General features: G+C 33.2%; 1 protein-coding gene across 10 annotated transcripts in view; it reads left to right on the top strand.

Moving 5' to 3' along the window:
* pHCl-1 (pH-sensitive chloride channel 1) overlaps window positions 1-24,119 on the top strand; it is a 446,892-nt gene extending 422,773 nt beyond the window's left edge. For 3 of the 10 annotated variants that reach the window (XM_072542735.1, XM_072542733.1, XM_072542732.1), the window contains one exon: window positions 20,067-24,119. In XM_072542735.1, the coding sequence (XP_072398836.1) occupies window positions 20,067-20,216 (150 nt within the window). In that variant the 3' untranslated portion in view covers window positions 20,217-24,119. Of the gene's footprint in view, window positions 1-3,736; window positions 3,848-20,051 lie in introns of all 10 variants that reach the window. The other 7 variants (XM_072542726.1, XM_072542725.1, XM_072542730.1 and 4 more) reach the window with 4 other exon arrangements.
* Window positions 24,120-24,381: the final 262 nt, after the last annotated feature.

The raw sequence follows: 24,381 nt of genomic DNA, 5'->3' as shown, positions 1-24,381 counted from the left end.
ACATTCTATGGCAGCGCTCATGGAACCGGGGTAAATTACCCCAAATGGGGTAAAAATGAAATCTTTGGAGGTAAAAATGAAACTTTTGTGAGTAAAAAGTGTATATTTTTAATTTGCTATTTTATAAACCTGATAGTATTTTTTCAAATTAAACAATTTAGCGACATATGCAGGCCACGCCATCTCACTCCCCAACACTAGTGTGGTCTCGAGTTATATCTTTGCGCAGTAAAGCACGACCTCGGCCCCGGCTACCTGTTCAGTCCGTACCATGCCGTAAAGATGCAAATACATTGATGAGTCAGAGAGCGAGTTTTTACTACTTAGTTGTTAGTTGCTGACAAGACCACCATTTTATCATTAATCATTGATATTTCGATCAAGGTAAGCCGCAATTTGAAAATTTAATTCAAGTATTTTACAACTATTATTTTCTGTCTCCCTCAAGATGGTAGTTAATAGAAAAAGAACATACCAATACGAATTCCTTAATTACGGTTTTACACAGATCGAAGACAATGGTACAATTAAACCACAGTGTGTTGTATGTATAAAGGTACTGACTTTAGTATCTTTCAAAAAAAGTCAATTGAAGAAACATTTAGATAATTTGCATTCACACCTGTCTTCCAAACCGCGAGAATACTTTGCAAATTTATAAATATCTGTTAAAAGACAAAAATTGAATAGGAACTTGTTTGGTACATTTGATCAGCTTTCAGCATCAAGGGTTAGCTTTGAAGTAGCCTGGTTGATTGCTCGAAATAAGAAACCATACAGTATTGTGAAAGAACGAATTTCTATATTAGCAGAAAATATGAAGAAACAGGTTATTTTCGCATTAAAACAGGCTAAATATTTTGCCATTCAGCTTGGTGAGACAACTAATTTTAGTAGTAATTCACAGCGAATGGTATATGTTTGCTACAAAAATGCAGATAATTTCGAAAAAGAATTGCTGTTTTGTTCTTCTCTCGAGTTGAAATCTCGTCGAATTGATGTCTACAATAAAGTAAACGAATATTTCAATGCGCAAAGTTTAAAATTGGAAAACTGGATTTCTTTATCTTTGGATGGAGCTCCAGCTATGCTGAGTCATCATCATCATCATCATCATCTTGGTGCTACAGCCCTTAGAGGGCCTCGACCTTCTCAAGCTTTCTACGCCATTCTATTCTGTCCCTCGCTTGCATTTTCCAGTTGCCGACTCCGATCTTCTCGGCATCTTGTGTTACCCCGTCCATCCACCTTAGCTTTGGTCTACCCCGTCTTCTCATTCCCACGGATTGCGCTGTTAGAATCTTTTTTATCATCTTTGACTCAGGGGTCCGAGCTACATGTCCTGCCCACTGCAGGCGGTTTCGCTTAATTATAGTGGTAATATCTTTACCACCAAACGTATGCTTGTAGATATTCTGCAGTTCAAAGTTATATCTACGCCTCCATATTCCGTTCTCACAGACCGCTCCGAATATCTTGCGTAGCACCTGTCTTTCAAAAATGGATAGAGCGGATTCATCTGTTTTCGTTAGCGTCCATGCCTCTGATCCATATGTGAGAACGGGGACTATCAGTGTTCTATACAGCCCTATATGAGTTTTATGCTGGGTCATATTGGTTGTTTTTTCGGCTTTTGTAAAAAAATAGCCCAAATATTGAAGTTACTACTGTATGATCCATCGCCATTCCCTTATGGTAAAATATTTAGAACCTACACTGGAAGCCTTCATGCATGATGTCATCAATATTGTAAATTTCATCAACGGACATGCACTAAACACGCGGCTATTTCGTGAATTATGTCAGGACGGTGAAGCTAAATATACGGACCTACTTTATTATACAGAAGTAAAGGCCGGCTCTCTCGCGGAAATGTACTAAATCGAGTATGGACCCTCAAAACCGAAGTCGAAATTTTTATGGTTGATCAAATAAATATTCTCGCAGATAAGTTTAAAAACTCTTCCTAGGTTGCATATTTCCCATATTTAGCGGACATTTTTAAAAGTATAAATATATTAAACAAAGAATTGCAAGTAAAGAATATTAATATTATTTCAGCGAGAGAAATAGTGTCAGCGTTTGGATTAAAGCTGCAATATTGGAGACAGAAAGTAGAACACAACAAGATAGCTTCTTTTTCAAGGTTAGCTTTGTTTTTGGAAGATTGCGGAAATATTACTTTTGCTGACATCAAGGATACAATTGTAAGACATTTTATCAAACTCAGAAAGCGGTTTTCAGATTACTTTCCAGATCTTGATACAAGTACTGTCAGTTGGATTGTAGATCCTTCTAAATGTGAAATTGTTATGATACCAGAAGAACCTTCAAGTTTGGCAGAAGCAATTCTTGAACTTCGATCTAATATTGAAGCACGTTATCAATTTGAAAGTAAACCAAATATGTCGTCAAAGCTGCAAAGGCTTTTAAAATTGCACATGAAGAGGCGGTTAAAAGATGATTGCCATTAACATATGTGTGCGAACAAGGCTTTTCCACTCTAATGAACATGAAAACGAAGAACAGAAATTGATTAAACGCCGAAGACTGCATTCAAATCCCTCATACATCATAAAGTCCCAATTTTGATGATCACGATGAAACAACATCATTTCTCCAAAACGTGAAGGAATTTTTTCAATTCTAATTTTTGTTTGTACCACCATTATTATAAGTTGTTACAGTACCCCAAATTGTCAACCCTCAATTCTATCCCAATGGGTTTCAATTTATTTACAGTTGGGGAAAAAATTCGCCCTCACAGAAAATATTCATAAATAATAATATCTTGTTATTTTATAGTTCATGATATTTTTCTTGTATTATTAGAGTCTAATAATACAGAAAATTATCCTATGAATTACAAAATAACAAGAAATGATCATTTAAATATTTTAAAAAAAAAGGGACCTTTATATACCAAACCCTATTATAGATTGAAAGCTAAGTAAATTTTCCATACGAATGACTAATAAAATATAGGATGTTTTATTTAAAATAAGTAAGTTATTACAACTTGAATTTGCTAATATACCAAACTAATATTTTAAACACTTAAATAAATATTTGTTTAAATATGAGAAAAAGTCTTTTAGTAAGGTCCAAGAGCAAATTTATCTCCAATTTTTTAATTCGTAGATATTTAATTTTTTTTTTTTTCTAAAACCTTATATTTTAGAAATATCGAAATTAATCAAAACACCCTCTTTTCAGGTATATATGCCCTTTTAAAAGTGACGCTTATTTTTTACAAACAATTCAAAAATGTCATCAAGTATAGGGCGTTCTATAAAAAAAATATAACTTTGATATAACACATTTTTTAGAGAACCCTGTATAATTCACATTATTTTTAAGTTGTAGCGTTAAAGGCCCTTTATAGTTCTATGAAGAAAAAAAATTTGGATATTAAGTAGTTTTTCGTACAGCGACTAAGGCGTATAGGATGGGCCATCCTGTATATACCATATTTAAAGAATCTACTGCCTTAGCTGAACATATGATAAGTTTAAGTTCCATTTAATTAACATTATTTCAAATGTTCGTTTTTAAAGAACTTTTTTGGACATCCTGTATAAACTTTATTAAATTATCTTCAAATTTAACACTTAAGCGTGACGTAAATTGAAAGAAAATGAAATGGAAGATAAAAGGTTCATCGATAACGTATTGTTTTTGTTTTTTACTGTTTTCTGTTGTAGTTTTTCACTGTATATTTTGATTTGATTTGCAGCAAGGCAACAAAAAAAGAGAATCAATGCCTATGGTTCCTAACGAAATCATAACTTGCACCAATTGTGGACCAAATCCTTGTACACATACTGCAAATAATGGATGTCCAGAGGTAAATACATTTCGTTACCATTTTTAGGCTCGATTTTGCAGTAGAGGTTCACTTTTAAATGTTTTATGAAATAATTTACATGATACTGGGTAATCTTTATACTGGTACAAAAACTTGTTTTGCAAATTTGGTTGTTTTTTTTTTATTTTTTATTAATATTATACTTAAATAATTATTATTTGTTAATTTTTTCTTTTTTTACTACTAGGAACATCAACAAAATGAAAAAAATTTAAACACCAATTTTGTTATTTGCTGTGGCGTTCAGAAATTATTGCTTGGCGTCATACTCTTACAATATTTTTCTTGTCCTTCTTTTGAGCTCTTTGTATAAACTTTTTCTTCTTCCTTCTTGTGCCTAGGCTTTAAAGCCTGTTTCTTCTTCAATATTAGCCTCCTAAATTGTTTAAACTATTGAACTATCTATTTCTTGGTGTGCCAATACTTCTTCGTCCATTTGGTGACATCTCGTGCTATTCGTACTATCCTATCCTCTACCATTCTACTAATGTGTTCGTTTCACTCCTATTTATGTTTTGTCACCCATCCATTTATGTCTAGTTTATTGCATGCTCTTCTTATGTTTTCGCTTCTCTCCCTATCCAACAGACTCTTCCCTGATATTCGTCGAAGTATTTTCATCTCTGTTGTTTCTAGTAGCCGTCTCGTTTTAGATGTGTCAGGGTATGTTAATATAGGTCTAATTGCTGCTTTATAGATTCTTGTTTTTGTGTCTTGTCTTAGGTGTTTGTTCTTCCAGATTGTGTCATTAAGAGATCCCGCCGCTTTACTTGCTTTTAAGCTTTGTTGTCGTTCTTCTTCTTCAACATCTCCGTAACTAGTTATATCTATTCCCAGATATCTAAACCTTGCTTCCTGCTTTATTATTTTCCGATCAATTTCCATTTTACATCGTAGTGGGTAGTTAGGTGTTGTCATACATTATTTGTTTTTTCTGCTGATATTATTATATTGTATTTTTTGGCTGTTGTATTGACCTTTACGTACTGCTTTTAATATTTCGTCCATTATTATATTAATGAGAAGTGGGCTTAACGAGTCACCCTGTCTGACTCCGCTCTCGGTTCGGCTCGCGGAGATAAGATACTAATGGGTAGGAATCGAGAGGTGGAGAGCCGTCGCTTAAGGTGTCGGGTCTGTTGAAAAGTACACGAGATGCTTAGACGTCAGGGTCACCGGTCTACACTCCTAGTATCCGAGACGAGACTCTCGTGGGACCACTTTACTCTCATTGCAAGAGAACCAGGCGAGCTTGAACGAGCTAGGCCCATACACACCTCTTTTGGCCTTACACCACCAATAGGGGCGTCGGTGTTTCGGCACGTACCCGCCTGGAGATTTAAGAGTGGTAGAGAAGAGATCCTCGGCGGCGACCTGTCTACGTGCGAGGTGGAAATTCCTCTGCCTGCATCACCTGTCCGCCCGTGGGAGGGAATAACGGATGGGTGAGGTAATCGCAACACAGGTACTACGGGGAAGGCGGAGCCTTTATTTTGGTGTCGGACTCGTAGGGACAGTGGAGGCGCTAACGGTCGTATGCCAAAAGGCTAGGTAGACCAGGGTTCTGCCAGTTTTTATAATTGGAGGGCACAAAGCTAAGCTATGTCTGATTCCGCTTTGTACTGGTATATACTGTGTTAGTTTTCCATTTGTCTTTGCCTGTATTCGATTATGGAAGTAAGTAGATGTTTTTGATGGTTTGTATAATATTGATTGGTATGTTTCTTTTATACAGCAGGTGTAAGACGTCTTCGACTTGGATGCGATCGAAAGCGTTTGTCAGGTCTATAAAACATAGATATGCTGGTTTATTGTACTCTATGGCCTTTTCTGTGATTTGTCTTAGTACAAATACGACGTGTACGCAGTGAAAGTGAAACTACTTATAGCAATTACTTTAAGTACAGGTTTTATAATGGAAATATCTCTTTTATGTTATATTTGATATTTGATATAACATATTTTATTTACAGACTAGTATTTTAATCACTAAGTGTCTATCTATGAATTATTCTTTCTACAATAGGTATTCTTATTTTTTTATTTTTAACTACGAAAGATTCAGCGTCGTTACCAATCAGCGCAGCAACAAGGAGCTGAGACTCCAAAGAAACAGTTAAAAAGAACGTAAGAAAGTGAAAAAAATAGAATTCTGCTAGTGAGGGCATTTTGCAAGGGTGGATAATTTGAAGTACTTAGGGATGATCTTAAGCAGAAGAATATATCGATATAAGAAGACGAATGACAAGAAGAAGTAGAGCTGTTGAAGCAGATGCTAATAAGATCTGGTACACTAGGCTCATTGTATGTAGTGTGTCCGTAATATATGGAGTAAATTCACTATTTCCTAAATGAAAAGCCCTTTTAAAAAATGTTAATGTTCTACATTTTACAATAAAATTTCATTATACAAGGTGATATACATTAAGGTGATGCCGTCATCAGTTCTTTTTGAAAATGTAACACCCTGTATTTTAGGACATTTTTAGATCGATGAAAATGAGCTGACTCCAAGAAAGTATAATACTGGGGGTCTAACGGATTTAAGTTGAAAAATATGCGCTTAGAAAAATAATTTTTATTGATTTCTAATATTAATAAATTATAAATAAATTATAATAAATAACTTAAGTAACCGAAATGTTGTACAAATTCTTGCAGAACCTTGTTTATGGTTTTTTAGAGAAATATTGTTTATTTCTTTACGAATTCTTGTTTTTAAGTCTTGAATATTTGCAAGTTTCGTTTTATAAACAACATTCTTCAAATGACCCCACATAAAATAATCCAAAGGATTGAGGTCTGGCGACCTCGCTGGCCATTCGATATGTCCACGTCTTCCAATCCACCTGTTCGGAAAAAATTCGTTTATGTACCTTCGAACATCCACAGGATAATGCTGAGGCACACCATCCTATTGAAACCATCAACTTTCATCAAAACTTTCAGGATTAATTCTACTGGGAAATAAATTAACTAAAGTAGATACGAGATACCCCCCTTAAAAACTGAAGGTATAATGGACCCATTTAAATTATCTTTGAAAAAGTAGGGTCCGATGATTATATTTCTTACAATGCCAGCCCATACGTTTACCTTTTGTAGGTATTGTGTATGATGTTCCTGCATCCAGTTGGGGTTTTCTTTTGACCAGTATCTACAATTCTGACGGTTGACCTCGCCATTTAATGTGAATATAGCCTCATCAAAAAAATAATATTTTAAACCAAGAGAGGGTTTCGGTGGCAGTTATCTATCATTGTCTCGCAAAATGGTATTCTTTTATCTGGCTCATCCTCGTTTAATTCCTGTACAAGTGTGCATCTAAAGAAGTGTCATTTTTTAAGTTTTATTACTTTGTGTACCTTTTATAATGAAATTTTGTTGTAGAATGTAAAAGATGAAACTTAACAATCGACGTGTTTTAGATTTTTTTAAAAAGACTTTTCATTTAGGAAATATCAAATTTATTCCATACTTTACGAACACACTGTATGTCAAAATATATTATACATAAAATCTAATAAACTAAATGCTTAAAATCGACTTTAAAACTTTATTTAGCTTAAATTGTACCAGTGTAAACATTAAACCAAAGTATCATGTTCGTACCTAAAATTTTCGCTACTTTTTAAAATAGTTTCGTTTACGTTTTTTCAATTACTGCAGTTTTTTCGGCTAAAATCAAACCATTTAACTGTTTTGGTGTTGTGTGTTGTTTGTACTGTTTTAATGTTATTGATGTGACTAGTACTCTCACTTTAAATACTCTATACACACGTCTTGACGTCCTGGGTAGTTTCGACTAGAATGGTAGGTTTGATTAGCAGTTGTATATAATCTGTGGTTGTGGTTGCTTAGCTGTTCTAGAAGATATTGGATGAATATACGAATTTATGTGGAAGAAATACTGACAATTTAGCAAATGCATGTAATTGTATATGTGTGTAAAGAATGGCTTAGTTTTTTCACATAAATATCAGAACACGTTTAGACTTCTCTTTCTCTTTCTTCTCTTTTCTCTGATAGCTTGGTATAAGGTAATGGGCTGAAATTTTGCACTTTGAATGCAGTATCTAGCTCTGATATATTTTTTACTTTTATTTAGTATATATATATATATATATATATATATATATATATATATATATATATATCGCAATAAATTGGAACCATGGAGAAAACTTGTTTTAATAATTTTAGGGCAAAAAGGATTCTTGCTTTTTCCTAGTATAAAATTACATTTGCCGTACCTTATAAGTACGCTGGGCGTTAATGGGTTGACGATGAAAACGATCACAATACTTTTTTATTTAGACAGTTAAAGATAAAAATGTAAGAGGAAGGGGCAGTAATGAGTTCATTGGAGATTAAGAACATAATTTGATACTCTATGATTACAGTAGATGCCTATCAGTTAAAAGTTAACTCGGTGCTGACGTATCGTCAGCTCATATTCATATTATTGGTAAATTTAGGTTTAGATTTAAAAAGGTTGCAAAAAAGAATATTAACAAAAAAATGTGATAAAAGAAGACTAAAAGATAAGGAAACAAAGGAGATAGTCACACGGATTCTTTCACAAAAGCTAAATAACATGGAGCAAATATATGATCCAGAAGAATCACTTCAGAATGTATGTGAAACCTCTAACAAGATCAGAGAAGAACATCTAATAGAAAATACAGAGAAGTGGAAAAGTTGGATGAAGGACAATATACTGCAACTTATGGCAAAAAGAAGAAAATCAAAGAAAAATAAAAGAATGTATTAAAATATTCAGAAACAAATAAGAACTGAAATACGAAAGGCCAAAGAAAATTGGTTAAAAACACAGTGTGAAGAGATAGAGTTGTTGGAACAAAAACACGATACATTTAATATGCATAAAAAGGTAATACAAGCAGCTGGTGTTCAAAAATCCAACACCGGTAGCAAACTGCAAGATCAGCAGGGGAACATCATCACAGATAAAAATCAAGAAATATGCATATGGGCCAAATACATACAAGAACTTTTTGATGATAATAGGTCTGAAGAACCTCCGTAATACATATGTAATGACCACTTACCAATCACATCAGATGAAGTGGAAAAAGCAATATAAAAGTTACGTCATTCCAAATCGTATGTAAACAAACGTTCTAATATCACGATGTTAAACTCAGAATGAATTTTATGTATTATCCCAAATTTCGAAATTCGTTCACATTTAAAGAAATATAGTTATTTATTAACTAAGAATATCTCTTATAATTTAAGATAAAAATAAGGCACTTCACTAATTTTAAAAGGTCATAAATATGCCTCGCTTGCTCAATAGAGAATAGAAATATAAAATTTGGTACAACCTGATTTCTCCAACTGCTGGTGGTTAGGAAGAAAAGGCTCTTTTTACCCTCTAAGTATTGATTGGATTAAACCATTTTATTAGGAATCCTTTTATACCATTAGGTATTACTGGACTGAGTTTAGAATGTGTTACTTCGAGTCAAATAAGTATATTATTTAACATCTCTAGCCTCACGATAAGGGTCTCTTTTAAGAGACCACAAAACAAAATCACGTCTTAACAGTTTGACGTTTTAAGAGATAAAAGAAAGATGGTACCTCCTTTCCCTAAAAATTGAGACGATTGACAACTTAATGAACGTTCTCATCTAACGGATATATTTGGAATTACAGAAGAATCCTTGAGTTAATTAAAGTACTTGGCTGATAGATGGCGGGAGGAATTTTATTTAAAAAAAAATTAATCGAAATTATAATGAATTTTGTGATCAAACATCTGTGATCTAAGAATTATTAGCAATCTTTACTGGAATGAAACATCCATACAGAAACAGGAGAATCCGATGATATCAAAATCAAGCGTGGGTCTGACGGGGATGTATACTATCACCCTATAACGTATACTCTGAGAAATTTTTTTAAGAAGTAGTAGATGTTGAAGCCGGAATTCGAATTAACGGATAATGTATCAATAACATAAGATACGCGGATGCAGGGCCACTATATTTATTAGGCAATACAGGTAGTTGCCTACCTGTAACATTACTCTACTCTTAAGAACAATTAAGAGTAACTCAACGGGCCATGGAGAGGGCCATGTTAAATATAAGCCTCAGAGACAAAATTCCTAACACCGAAATACGTCGAAGAACTAAAGTAACCGACATCATGGAAAAAATAGCGACATTGAGATGGCAATGGGTAGCACATGTAGCAAGACAAGACACCAACAGATGGTCTCATAAAGTGACATTCTGGAGACCTCGAGAAACAAAAAGAAGCGTGGGAAGACCCAAAAAGAGATGGATAGACGATATAACAGCTGTAGCTGGAAAGCAATGGATGAGAATTGCAAAAGATAGGGAAGCGTGGAAACAATTGGAGGAGGCCTATGTCCAACAATGGATGAATGAAGGCTGAAGAAGAAGAAGAAGACAGGTAGTTGCCTAGGGCGGCAAATTATGAGAAGGGCGGCAAAAATACTGCATAAAAAAATATTTGTATATAAAAATCAAATCTAATAACATTAAGTACATCCATCAATGAAATAGAAGTGGGCATTAACCAACTGGAATAGAAGTGGAAGAGAAAATTAACTCTTTTTCACTACAAGAAGTAATGATCATGATGAAGCTGGTAGATCCAGTTCTGCTAACACAGAAACTCCGTTGGCAAAACCACCAGCTTAAAAATTTTTTATATCACCGATCCTGCTAATTGGACAAAAGATGACAGAACAATAGAATATTTAATTATAAATCCTCCACAAAAGAACTTGAATATTGACTTTTCATGTTCCGCCATTAGAGAGTATTCGACTGGAATAAACAGATCCCTAACAAGAAATCATTTTTTCAGAAAAATGTAGAACGGTGAAATTAAGTTCAGGAATTGGCTACTTTATTCTACATCGAAAAATAGTGTATTTTGTATTCCTTTCCGTCTATTTCAGGTGCAACCGACTTCTTTTAATACAGGTTTTAATGACTGGTAGAATGATAGACCATACGGCAAATATCTTGAGTTTATTCAATCGAGGTAAATTAAAAAACAGAATAGGCTGTTCCATAACAAGTACGTTCAGAAGCGAAATACAATACTGGCGCAACGTTTTGCAACTTGTTGTTGCAACAATAACTACACTGACTACAAGGGGACTTGCCATTAGAGGAGATAATTCACTTATAGGATCAGTTCAAAACGGCAACTTTTTAGGGTTTTTAGTATTCATAGCAGAATTTGATCCTTTTTTACGCGAGCATGTTACTAAATTTACAAATATTGGTCAAGGGAACTGTAATTATCTGTCAAACACTATATGCGAGGAACTAATAATGTTGACGTAAAGAAAAGTAAGAAGAACGAGTGTTGGCGAATTAAAGCAAGAAAAATACTATTCTATAATAGTTGATTCGATACCAGATATGTCTCATGTTGATCAGCTAGCATTTTTAGTTCGCTATGTTTCTGGTGATGGTATGCCGACTGAAATATTTATTAAATATATTCCATCTGAAGGTCACAAATCTGCGATTTTGGAATTGACAGTGATTTCAACTTTAGAGGAATGTACCATTGATTTAAGTGATTGTCGCAGAAAGTCATATGATAACGCATTCAATATGTCTTGCAAATATTCAGGGCTTCAGGCCAGAACAAAAAAAATCACAATAAACTTGCTGAGTACGTACTTTGCTCTGGACATTCTCTCAATTTAGTAGGATCTTTGACAGCAGAATCTTGTCTGAACGTTACTTCCTTCTTCATTTTTTTACAAGAATTATATAGATTTTTCTTCAACTAGTGATAATATGAAAATCCTCACATTCTATATTATAATCAACAATGAGAAGAGACCTGAAATAGACGTCTGGGATCTTGTTGACTTATTTATCAACGTTTTAGTGTTATAACAGATTTGCCAGAAGAAACTATTTAAGAAGCTGAAAATCTGATACAAATTTATAAAGAGGACTTAGATATATTATTCATACATGAATGCATTCACTTAAAGGGTCATTTGTAAACCACAATAAAATCACCAATTGACATATCTAAATATTTAAAGAAGAGTGGATTGAAAGATATTTTCCCTAATTTTGACATTGCTTTGCGCATTTATTTGTGCATCCCAGTTGCCAATGTGTCCGCTGAAAGATCATTTACGAAAATTTCAAGGATTAAAAATAATTTCCGATCAATTATGACGCAAGAACGTCTTAACAATTTGTCGGTTTTGTCAATTAAGACGATTACAGTTTTAATTGTAGTCATTGCAGGAGTTTTTCTGAAAAATAAGTTTTTTCCTAAAATTATTAATACAGAAGTTTTGCAGATGTTTCCAACTTATGAGATTATTGTATACAAAAAAAATAATTTCCTATGCGATAATACATACATGCCTATACAATGGTTTCCGGTATGTTGTCCAATGAAGGGAATTATTCGTGTATATACACGCTAATAGGGATTTTCGCTATCTTATGAAAACCAGTGCTTTTGTTTTATATTTCAATTTATGACAACTCATATTGTATACTAATGAAAATGGTTCTATGAATTTTTAAACATGCACAAACACAGACAGTAAACACAATCATATTGTACATTCAAACACACAATGCAGATACATATATCCACACATATTTCTGCGATAAATTAAGAGTAGATGTCATAGCAACGTGAGCTCACTATTTTCTGTTTACTGAAAATAATTAGTGAACGCTAAACTTTTGTACAAATACCGAAATTGAATAAAACTAAAAACGAGGAGTTACAGATAACACTTTCTAAACTTCTAAACAAAATAATTAACAATTCACTTTTAACTAAAAAATATTAGTCAATATAGGCCAAATAAATTAGATTTTTACTGAACCCCACTGTATAGACGGTTTTAACGGTTGAAATGTATAGTATGAGATATTACAAAAAGACTCATCTGGGGTTCATCAATTTGTTAATGGAAATATGTTTAAAAAACAATCAAAACGTCAAACTCATTATTTTGCTCATAATTTAACAACTTGTGTATTTAGAGATTTGACAGACAACTTTCTCTAAAGAAAAGCTAAAGCTATCTCCAGAGCTTTACTTTCTAAAGCTCTGGAGAGATTAGGAAATGCCGAAAGGTCTTATACTCAATGAAGGAAAAATCCGAATCTGCACCTCCACGTGGTGGAAGATGGGCAATATCAATGTTGATGGCTAACGCAGATAGGGACCGAGTGATTGCCGGTATAAGCAATCCCCTGCTCACCGACCAACAGCTTCAAGTCGGTAGGTAGTAGGACAATCTTTTGTCCTGGAGGTGAAAAATCGACTCCAAAGGTGGAAGAACCAATAAATTGGTCAACGCTAGAAGAATGCAGAAGGTAAGAGGAAACCACTGCATTATAGGTTCAACAGAACATACCTAATTATTCATCATGGCAAATACGCAAAAAAGTCAAACCGTTACTGATCATGGAATCCGGAAACCAAGATCCGGCAGGAAAAGAAAAGGTCATGTAAAAGACGAGGCCTTCCAGGTCGATAGCAAGCAAAATCCTCGTTTAGATAATAAAATTCCACGTCTAAGAATACACAAATGTAGACCAATAAGACTTGCAACATAGAATGTAAGAAGCTCGTATCGGCCAGGAAAATTAGAGAATTTAATACAAGAAATGACCAGAATGGAAATAAATATACTGGTCATAAGTCACGTACAATGACCAGATACTGGCAAACTTATAACCAAAAACGGCATGATCTATTATGCTGGAAACAACGATTCGGCTCATCGCTATGGAGTCGCAATTTTGTTAAACACATAAACTAATAAATCAGTTATAAGCTTCACTCATTACTCAGAGAGAGTGATAATGGTTCAGCTGAAGACAAACATACAAGTTAACTTAATTCAAGTATACGCACCAACAGCGGATAAGGATGAAGGAGAGATAGAACATTTTTACATGGAGTTAGACACAATTTTAAGATCTATTAAAAAAGGATACATTACAATAGTAATGACGGAAATCGGGAGAGGAAAAGTTGACGAATATGTTGGGGAATTTGGACTAGGTAACAGAAACGAAAGAGGGGATAAACTTGTGGATTTTTGTCAAAATAAACATTTTGCAATAATGAACACAATGTTCCAACTACCCGACAGAAGATTGTACACTTGGAGATCTCATGCAGACAACAAAGACCGCATAGTCAGAAATCAAATAGACTATATATTAGTCAAAAATAGATATACAAACTCAATTGAAGCAGTAAAAGCATACCCCGGAGTAGATGTCAACTCAGACAATAACCCGCTGATAGCTAGAATGCACGTGAAACTCAATAAGATTGTAATACCTAAAAACAAACCAACGTTTGATTATACAAGATTAAGAACAAAAAAAATACATCAAAAAGTGATCCAACAAGTCAACCCAAATCTAACACTACCAAAGTCAGTACATGCGACAGAATGCTCCCAGTACAGAACAATTTCCTTAATAAGCCACACACTTAAGATATTTCTCAAATTAATACATGGAAGACTATACAAAAAATAGAAGAAGATATAGATGACACCCAGTTTGGATTCAGAGGAGGACTAGGAACGAGCGAGGCTCTGTTCGCTTTTAACGTTCTCGCGCAAAGACGACTAGATATAAACCAGGATCTGTATGTCTGCTTTATAGATTATCAAAAGGCTCTTGATAGAGTACGACATCAGAAACTCGTAAAACTGTTAAAAGAAAAGAATGTGGATAGTCGAGATATACGGGTTATTGTCAATCTGTACTGGAATCAAAAAGCAAAAGTTAGAATAAAAAATGTCGATACAGAAACTATAGACATCAAAAGAGGTGTTAGAAAGGTGTGGGGGGCTCCCCATTGTTATTCAGTCTGTACAACGAAGCTATTTTTAAGGAAGCATTATCAGAGGAACCCCAGGGTATATCAATAAACGGAAAAATCTTGAACAACATAAGATTCGCAGACGACACAGCTGTTTTTGCAGGCAGTCTAGAAGCTTAGTAAATAGATTACATCAAGTCAGAATAAAATATGGACTACAAATGAACGTTAAGAAAAACAAGTGCACGATTATTTCTAAGCAACATACAGTAGGAAGGCTAGATATCGAGGGAAAATAAGTATAAAGAGTGAATAAAATGAAAACAATGTTTGTTAATCGAGACATTCCTCTGGAGCTGAGGATAAAAGCCTTAAGATGCTACGTGTTCTCGACTTGTTATATAGAATGGAAAGCTGGACGCTAAAAGTGGATAATATAAAGAAGTTGGAATTATTTGAGATGTGGTGAGAAGGATTTTGAAAATACCTTATACCCAACAGGTTACAAATGCAGAAGTGTTGAGAAGGCTACAAAAGGATTGCGAGGCCATAAAGCACATCAAAACAAGAAAGCTGGAATATTTAGGCCACATTACCAAAGGTGCGAAATATGAGATATTAAGGCTCATAATGCAAGGTAAAATCAAGGATAAAAGATCCATAGAAAGACGAAGAATTTCCTGGCTAAGAAACCTAAGAGAGTGGTATAGTTGCAGCTCAGTAGATCTTTTCAGAGCAGCCGCCAATAAGGTACGTATAGCTGTGATGATCGCCAACCTCCAATAGGAGAAGAAACTACAAGAAAAAAAATAAACAAAAACGTTATTGTAAAATAAACAACAAAATGGCTGTTTTTGAATGTAATTAATAACTTTTTTATTATTTAATAAAATTTGTTTAATTGTAGCTGAACTTGAGGGTCTGATAATGTTTTGATTTAATAGATTTAATTTAGGATTCTTTGAAAATTGAACTAATTTCTATGACTTCTTCATATAATTATGTGTGCAGTATAATATCTTTCAAATGTGGCGTCTGGCGTTAGCTGGCTGGCGCCTTTTCAAAATCTTCAATTTTCCATATACTTGGCGCATAAATCTAGCTAAATGTGAGCGATGGATTATGTTAGCTTTAACAGCCACTATAGGCTGTAGAGTGTGCGGTGTATGCGCTTAGACTTCGCACAAGAAAATTGTACAAGGAAGAGTCTAATGGGGTCAAATCATCTTGGTGATCTTGGTCACAATACCTCCATGAGTGTATAACACATAGCGACATCCTGTTTAAACCACGTATCTTAGGTGTCATCAAAGCAGTTAGAAGATAGAACAAAGTTATAAAATAACAAATAGGTTTTTTTATAAAACTAAAAATCTAATAAACTCAAAAGATAGTTTTTATAAAAGCATCTAATCAGCATGATATTTTTTTTAAATTGCTGCTTAACCTCTAACAACGCCATTTTTAGTAGTAGCTAATTCAGACTCTAGCTTGCAAATAAAATAAAATAACTTGTATATAGTACGCTGATAGCAGTTTATATGAAGGGAGATTATTTAATTCCAAAAATGTCTAGCGTTAGTCATCTTACCTAGTTTTATTAAAATCTATGTTTAAAGTCCCGATTAATATGGTTTAAGTAAAAAATTCTGGTTTTAGTATAAAATATTCAACTTTTCTAAAATTTCTCCAAAATTTTTTGCGATAGCATACTTGGACCCCATTGGTTTCGTCCAAACATATACAGTTTCTTTCTGAAGATCAAGTTTGTAATAAATTTATCAACCCATCTCTCAGATAAAGAAAGTTATCTATTGGTTAGATTCTACCAATATTTTTAATATTACCAGTAGTTTAAAAAAATATAATAAGACTCAGAGGCTGGAACATTACATCCTGGAATATCATGTCAAAAAACAATGTTTTTCCAGGATTTTTAAAGGTTTTTATGAACTTTTGATGGGTTAATCATATTTTTTGAGATCAACACAACCGTTATCAAGTTTTTCATTTTTTAATGTTGTTTTATCGTTTAATTTTTCGGTGGGTCACAATCGATTTATACATTTAAAAAAATTTACACGCATAGCTGAGACTTTTACAAAACTAAACTATTTTTTATAGACCCATATGTTGAGTGTACATAACATAATTATGCATTTTTTTTTTTTTTTTTTCGAAAAAACCGTATAACTTCTTTTTCGAGATGGCTGCAGGTCTATTTTTTTTCTATTTTAAGTATTTAATAAAAAACTATATTTCTGATTTTTTTCAAATTTTTTCGTCAGTTATGCTACCTTCAAAAACCCAAAAAACTCATTTTTTAGGGGTTTTTTGGTGATTTTTCCCCATTATATTTAGATCAAATCAAAACAACGTTTTTTATATATTATATATAATTTTAATTAACCTTAGTCTGAGTCTTAGAACATTTAAAGATTAGGCGAAACACCTGTACACCCAAAACACCATGTTTTCTTAGAGAGTTTTTAAGAATTTTTGCGGGTTCAATCATATTTTCTAAAATCTTTACAACCTGAATCATTTTTTTGATTTTTTTTTGTTTTATATAATGAAAAAATAAGACTTATACTTACTTTTGAAGTTATACTTCTATACGCCGCTCCACGTTGGAAATTTGTATGGGAGTGAATCTGTGAAACCATTACATATGTAAGATAATTAGTAAGAGAGAGACAGAAGATATATTTTCTCTCTCTCTTCCTCTCTCGAATATAAAAATGTTACTTTTGTATATATAATTTAATATTATATATATTACGAGTATATAAAGATATATATACATATAATATTATACATATAATAAAATATTTATTAATATTATTATTTATGTGATATGTTTTGTATTATTTATTAAATGTTCATAATTATATTAGTCTTTTGTATTTCAAAATAATAATCTCAATAAATCACTGTATGATCCAGAACTGTCAATTTTGAAATATCTTTGTGTCATGTCCTCGGTAGTATAGTAGTCAGTATCCCCGCCTGTCACGCGGGAGACCGGGGTTCGATTCCCAGTCGGGGAGGACTTTTTTATTAATATTATTACATTATTGTCATTTTTAAATACTTATGAATATTGCAGTTTAATTTGTATTGTATTATTATATTAATAACAAAATAAACAATGAATTTTACTGCAGAGTATGTGTAAAAAATTTTTTGCATTCAACTCCTTTCATACATATATGAAAATAAAAATATATATTTTCATCAAAATATTGATTCAATCCTTCATTGTTGGTAAGTTGTTATTAATTTTGTTTCTCTTTCTGCCATGTCTTACCTATAGAATTACATATGTAATGATTGTGCAGATTGACTCCCAAATAAATTTGTAACGGCGAATGCGTGTATAGAAGTGTAACTTCCACCGGCAGTCCCACTGGACTGCCACACCCGTTTTTTTTGTACTTCGGTTATTCGGTTTGTGTCTTTTTCCTCTGTTTTTATTTTCTTCGTTGTTCATCTATTTGCCTTGTTGTTAGCTTCCTAGGTAAAAAACAAGTTAGTTAAATTCAGTAAAAACCGCCAAATACCCTTTGAAACCCTGGTTTTTCGAATAAACGATGGTTGGGCTTGCTTCTTTAAGGCCTGAAAATTTTTCTTTCAGATATTTTTTGAATATGAATTAGACATGCATTGATTCAGCTTGTATCGATCTAAAAAAATATAATTAACCCTGAAAAAACCCTTATAAACCTGACAAACATGGTTTTTTTGGGGGTTTAAATGTGTTTTGCCCGATTTTTGAATATCCTAAAGAACTCAGTTGCTTTAAATTATACGTGACCTATAAAAAACTTAGTTTCATTTATTTTGAAATCTATAAAATGAGGAAAATCCCCAAAACCCCTAAAAAATAGTTTTTCGGGATTCTGAAGTTGTCTTACGGAAAAATCTGGAAAAATCAATAAAAAATGTTTTATTAAAATACACAAAATAAAAAAATAGACCTGTAGCTATTTCCAAAATTGAATTGGGACAGCGGGCTAAAATTGCTCTGACTCTTATATTTTCTAATCACCTAAAACGAAAAAAAAAATGAAAACAATGATTCAGGTTGTATCGATCTCAAAAAATATGATTGGCCCCGCAAAAACCCTTAAAACTGTGATTTGATATATTTTGAAGTCCTCAAAAAAACTCTAAAAACCCAGTTTTTTTTGGTTTTTGAAAGTGGCGCATCTGACGAAAAATCTGGAAAAATCAGAAATATATTTTTTTATTAAAGATGCCAACTACAAAGAAAACTAGACCTGCAGCCTACTCCAAACAAATTCCACGCTTTTTTCTACAAAAAGTGAATTTTTAGGTTATGTTTACTCAATTTGTGGGTCTTTAAAAAATAAACAAGTTTTATAAAGGCCTCAACGGTGCTTGTGAATTTTTTGAATTTTTTAAATTGATTTCAACCTACCGAAAAAAAAAATAAAAACAAAAAAATTAAGTTTTTGGGGGTAGAAAGTTGGAGGAGGGGCGGTGGTTTATAATTGCCCAGAATATTATTTTTTAATCCCACAGAACGTAAAAAATTGAATACTGGAGGTGAAGGCATTCTGCCTATCTTAAGGGGGATGAAGTTGTGTGAAAAAAGTGTGACTACAAAAGTTGTAGTAGATTTTTTGTTGCCTACAAATTTGCTATTTAACTTTTTTTCATAGGACTTGTAGTTTTACCGGAAGTCATAATTCATAATAAACCGTTTTTTACATTTAAAAACTCACCCCCTACCACTTCGACCTCACACCGCCCTTATATTATTTTTCCTTTTATTTTTGTTATATTTTCTTCCTTTTCTAACGGGTTTCATTCTATTACTATTTTTGTGGTTTCAAAAATTATCGCTCCTGGCCTAATACCTTTATTTGTTTTTCACAAGTCTTTCTTTAATTATACATGTTTCATCCACCAGTTGTTTAACTATTTTTCCAAATCTTTCTTACTCTATTTTCAAACAAACTGACAAAGAAGGTACTCCTAAAACGGTACATTCGAAGGTGATTTTTTGTGATAATCTTAAAAACTTAAATTATTTTCGAAATTATTGTTACGATTAAAAAATTATATATTAAAAAGTTAATAAAATTTTTGCAATAATAATTGTAAATAGCCTATGGTTATATAGGTACTGGTATTCTCGTAAAATCAAAGCACGATGTAAATATATCTGTTTTCTAAAAATATGACTATTGTACTCAGCTTAATCTCTTTAATCCTCTTTAAAATACCGCATGCATATTTACTTTGTATTGTTAGATTTAAACTGTTTGCTTTTCAAAAATAATCTAACCTTTAGTAGGTGTCTTTTTTGCAGGTGAGGAAAAAAGAACCTCCGCATCCGATACGAGTCGCAAAGACCATTGACGTCATAGCCAGAATAACATTTCCAACAGCCTTTGCAATTTTTCTTATATTTTTCTTTTACCACTACAAGAGCTTTACAAACATCACGCATGAGGATTAAATTTTTAAGTACTTAAATCAAATATTTTATTCAGGGGTGGTGCGTGCTTTTAAATAAAGTGAGAAGTGGTAACTACGTTTATTTCAGAAGATTCGTTTGAGTGTAAACGGTTTTAAACAATTTTTAATTCACTTAAATTATTATCAGTTGGATTTTCAACCGCGAAAAAATAGACGTCCAGCCGACTGACGGAAAGTTGATTATATTTATGAAATCTAAAGTGTTTAACACGTTGCCTGCCGTCTCGGTCTATGTGACCGAGAAAAAATTGCTCTGCGCGCCAGCGAGGTCTATTTGACCGAGAATTTTAATGTAACTGTGATGCCGTCTCGGTGACTATGGCGTGAACGGAAAGTATTACAAAATCCTCTACGGCAGGTAACGTGTCAAATATTACATCTCACATATTGTTTATAATTTGGATATTGCATTACAAATTTTGTAGTCGCTCTTTGGAATTCAGGAAAATTGCCATCTGGTTGGTGTATCGTGTATATCGTGCAGGTATATCGGCGCAGTTATCATACAATATATTATTACTATCTCTTTCCTTTACGTTACCTCCTTGTTTACATTAATTTTAACTAATCTTCTTATAAAAAAAAATAAAAATTCTCGAAAGAAAAAATATTAGAACAATTATAAGACCCAAGAGATTTGATCAAAATGAAATAAGATCGTTAATGAGTTCTGAAGTAGATAATGCATTGAAAGGAGATAAGATTGCAAGAATAATAAAAGCACATAGGATTAAGTATTACAAACATCTATTTAGGAAGACAAAAAACGCAGCTTAAAGAAGGTGAAAGACAAAAAACGCAGCTTAAAGAAGGTGAAAGCAGTGGATACCACAAGGTGAAAGACCAAAAGGGAGATCCAAGATACGATCGCAGGAACCAGTTGAAAGAGATTTAAAAACACTAGAAATAAAGAACTACTCTATAAAGCAGCTTGGAGACAAGTGGTTATCAAGTCCAGAAATTATCAGGCTCTGTAAGTAGATGTACCGAATAAAAACCAATGGACTGATCCATCGCGGCAAACGGATCTGAAAAGTTCGTTCAAAACAGCTACAATTTTTTACTAAATGTATAGCTGGAAAAATAAATGTAAATCTTCTTATATTTACGTCTTAGTTTTAGGTTTCTTTATATCTTGTGGGGATTGTTATGTCTTCAGGAATTATCTTTAAGGGAGATCCCTAATTCATGCTGTTCGTAAGAGTAAAAATTATAGAAAAATGCAAAGATATAAATTTCGATATTCATGTGGTTTCACAGATTATCAAAAAGTTTTTGATAAAGCACCTCAATAATTTAATAGAAATCTTTCAAAAGATGGTAAAGACTTAAAAATTGGATCAGAACTGAACTGGAATCAGAAAACAGAATCAAACTAAGTAAAGAAGTGACTTAAAAATATTGGTTACTGTAATTTTAAGGTAATATTTATAAAACAAAATATTTTGAAGGTTTATGTTACTTTATAAAGAGGCGTGGCAAAAACAAACAATCCCTAAAGACTGGCAGAACAATACCATCGTGCCAATATACAAAAAAGGAGAACATCCAAACTGCGACAACTATAGAGCAATATGTCTGTCATCGGTATGCTTAAAAATATATACGAAAATAATAGAGAAGAGACTGAGACAAGAAGTAGAAATGGTATTGGGAGAAGAACAAACGGCATTTAGACCGGGAAGACAGACAAATGACAACATATATATCATTAGAAACCTAACAGAAAGAAGCATAGATACGGGGGAAAAACTAGTATCAGCATTCATAGACCTAAGAGCAGCATTTGACACGATAGAAAGACATATTATAGGGAAATGCTTGAGAAAAATAAACGTACCTAATGCATTGATCAAAATTATAGAAAGTACTTACAAAGAGGTAAAAGGAAGAGTATAAATAACAGGGGAATGATCGGAAGCATTTAATTGGAAGAGAGGTATTAAACAAGGAGATAGTCTCAGCCCTTTACTATTCATAATAGTAATGAACGAATTGATAAGAAACACTAGAGTCAGAACCAATCAACTACAGACAATAATAGGTTACCGCAGATTACAGCCGGTAACAATAGAGTCCTTAATGTATGCAGACGACATAGTACTAATAGCAGATTCCGAGAATAAAATGCAGAAACTAATGGATATATGGGTAGAACAAATAGAAGAACTAAAAATGGAGATAAACGAGGAAAAAAGTAAGATAATGATAATCAGCGGCAAAGGAGATAAGGAAGATAATCAAATAAAGATAAAATGTAAAAACTCAGAATTGGAAATAGTAACAACTTACGAATACCTGGGAAGTATAATAACTATTGACGGAAAAATAGACTGGGAAATAACAAATAGAGCAAAGAAATCAAACAAGTTATATTATGCGTTAGCCCAAATAATGGGAAAAAGAGAACTTGCACGAGAAACAAGAATAAAATTATATAACACAATAGTGATACCGACTGTGCTCTATGCAAGTGAAAACTGGACAATTCGGGGAAAACATAAGAGCAGGATACACGCAATGGAGATGAGACATCAAAGAAGGATAGTTGGAAAGACAAAATGGGATAGATTAAGCAACGAGACTATTAGGAGAATGGCCAACCAGGAACCGATAATGAACAAAATAGCAAAGAGACAAATGAACTGGTATGGACATCTGATGAGGATGCAATCCAATAGAATAACAAGAAAAATTTATGAAGCAAAAAACATCGGAAAAAGAAAAAGAGGCAGACCAAGAAAAAAATGGATACAGCAAGTAATAGAGGCGGGAAAACTTAACAAAAATCACTCGAGGAATTAAAAATAATGGCAGAAAACAGAAAAGAATGGAAGAGGTGGGTAAATGGAAATTAAAATAGCTAGCCCAAATCCGACACCCTGATAGGGTAAAAGGAAGGGGAGAAAGAAAGAAAGTTACTTTAAGTTAAATGTTACTTTATATTTACTTGGTTTACATAGAAGGAGTTTATTATTTAAAAAATTTAATTTTTAATTAAAAGAGGTTTAAATCTTTGTATGTAGGTATATTTAAAAAAAACCCTTAGAAGGGCTACATCAAAATAAACACAAACGTTTTCGGAATAATAATTCCATCATCATGTTAAAAGCAGGTTAACATGCCTGAGCCACCAAAATATTATTGTACAACCCTTTACAAAAATTAAAGTTACCAAAAAATGTACATGTTGTTGTTAAAATTGAATGATGTTTAATAAAATATTCTAATAAAATATTAAACATCATTCAGTTTTAACAACATTTTTTGGTAACTTTAATTTTTGTAAAGGGTTGTACCCTAATATTTTGGTGGCTCAGACATGTTAACCTGCTTTTAACCTGATGATGGAATTATTATTCCGAAAACGTTTGTGTTTATTTTGATGTAGCCCTTCTAAGGGTTTTTTAAATAAACCTACATACAAAGATTTAAACCTCTTTTGTGATACATGGTATACAGCCAGCTGCAGGAATTTATCTTCCTTGTGGATTTTAATTTTTAATTCTTTTGAAAGTTTGTTGGTCCTAAAATTATGGCTGCGAATATGGTGAAACCTAAAAATATAATCCGGATAAAGAACAAAAGGAACCTAGGCATGCTCGAAGAAGGGAAATAAGAGCTCAGCAATATGAAAAACAACGAGCTCTTACTTCTTGTCGCGAATAAGAGAGTTCTGAATCTAGATTAAGTAGGTAGCAGCGAGAATCCGCATCACAGAGGACACGAAGATCATTGAGAGATGACGTTGAAAGGCAAGGTCGACTAGACCGAGATTCAGTACTTCGGCAGGCCGATTTTAAGAAACTCCAGAGGAAGACGACAGTAGAAGGGAAGCTGACTTGGTGCGGCCTAGTCGACATCGAGATCTGGAGACTGAGAAAGAAAGAGAAGCAAGGTTGGCACAAGAAGTCTAAGGGAGTCAGAAAACATTGGAGAGATATACGATAAATTAGGAAGAAGTCAGAAAAAATTGAGTGGAGTGACCGTAGATGGCAATTGATTGGATTCCACTAACCGATCAATGCAGATTGCGTTAGCTAACACCCAACACTAACGTTAGGCGCTTTATTCCTGCTATCCTCTTACTCGATTCTGTCTTCGATCCAATGTTTTAACCTTGTTTAGGCTATTGTGCCTCTTCA

This window comes from Diabrotica undecimpunctata, chromosome 9, assembly GCF_040954645.1.
Source record: "Diabrotica undecimpunctata isolate CICGRU chromosome 9, icDiaUnde3, whole genome shotgun sequence".
In the NCBI taxonomy this organism is placed as follows: Eukaryota; Metazoa; Arthropoda; class Insecta; order Coleoptera; family Chrysomelidae; genus Diabrotica; species Diabrotica undecimpunctata.
Note: the sequence above shows the minus strand (reverse complement) of the source record. Positions and strands in the feature narration are given on the sequence as shown.